The sequence below is a fragment of the Somniosus microcephalus genome, chromosome 9 (genome assembly GCF_052327205.1).
Source record: "Somniosus microcephalus isolate GS21.2 chromosome 9, FLI_Smic_1.0, whole genome shotgun sequence".
NCBI classification, from domain to species: Eukaryota; Metazoa; Chordata; class Chondrichthyes; order Squaliformes; family Somniosidae; genus Somniosus; species Somniosus microcephalus.
Genome location: NC_140995.1, coordinates 72,297,228 through 72,297,997, shown reverse-complemented (window position 1 = coordinate 72,297,997; position 770 = coordinate 72,297,228). Strand labels below are relative to the sequence as shown.

Sequence of the window (770 nt, the reverse complement as noted above, 5' to 3'; positions counted from 1 at the left end):
GGGGAGGGAGGTTGATGGGGGGGGAGGGGAGGTGATGATGGGGGGGGGGGGAGGGGAGGTTGATGGGGGGTGGGTTGCTGTGGTGGGGCTTTGATGGCTGAGTGATGGGGGGGTAAATTGATGCCGGTTGAGGATGGTAAGTTGGTGCCTGTCGGGTCGGCTGGCTGCAGGGTGTGAGCGGCGGAGGGGCGGGGTTCGTGCCGGGTGTTTGCGGCGTCGACCGGAGCCTGTACACCCAGTCCGCGGCACCACCCCGGCCAGCCGTGACATTTACCTTCATAAACTCGTCCTTGTTGAAGCAGAGGGAATCGGGCCCGTGGGCAGGCTGAGCGGCGCAGCCACCCGGCGCGCCTCCATCCTTCAGCTGAGCGTCAGACAACCTTCTGCCGACGGGGCAGCCGAGGAAGCTGTTTGGCGGACAAGAGAGACCGGCTCCCGCCAATTCCGGCCACAGCGCCTCTGCTGCACCGGAGAAGACAACAGCTACACTCAGGGAGCGTCCGGGTGGTCCTGGAGATGGAGTAGCCGTCTGCCGGCACGCTCGAGGCCGTCCACATTTTAATTTAATTTGTTAAGTTTCATTTGATGTTCTTATTTGAATATATGTTCTTATTTGAATATATTTAAGGTGGAGATAGACAGAATTTTGAACGATAAGGGAGTCAAGGGTTATGGGGAGTGGGCAGGGAAGTGGAGTTGAGGCCAAGATCAGATCAGCCATGATCTTATTGAATGGCAGAGCAGACTCAAGGGGCCAAATGACCTACTCC

At 58.2% G+C, this 770-nt stretch overlaps 1 protein-coding gene across 1 annotated transcript in view; it reads right to left on the bottom strand.

The window, feature by feature from the left end:
- Nucleotides 1–372, bottom strand: part of cog2 (component of oligomeric golgi complex 2) — a 93,664-nt gene extending 93,292 nt beyond the window's left edge. Inside the window, 2 exon segments of the mRNA XM_085998184.1 lie at nucleotides 149–318; nucleotides 321–372. Coding sequence (XP_085854310.1) covers nucleotides 149–318; nucleotides 321–357 — 207 coding nt within the window. The 5' untranslated portion in view covers nucleotides 358–372.
- Between the last annotated feature and the right edge of the window lie 398 nt (nucleotides 373–770).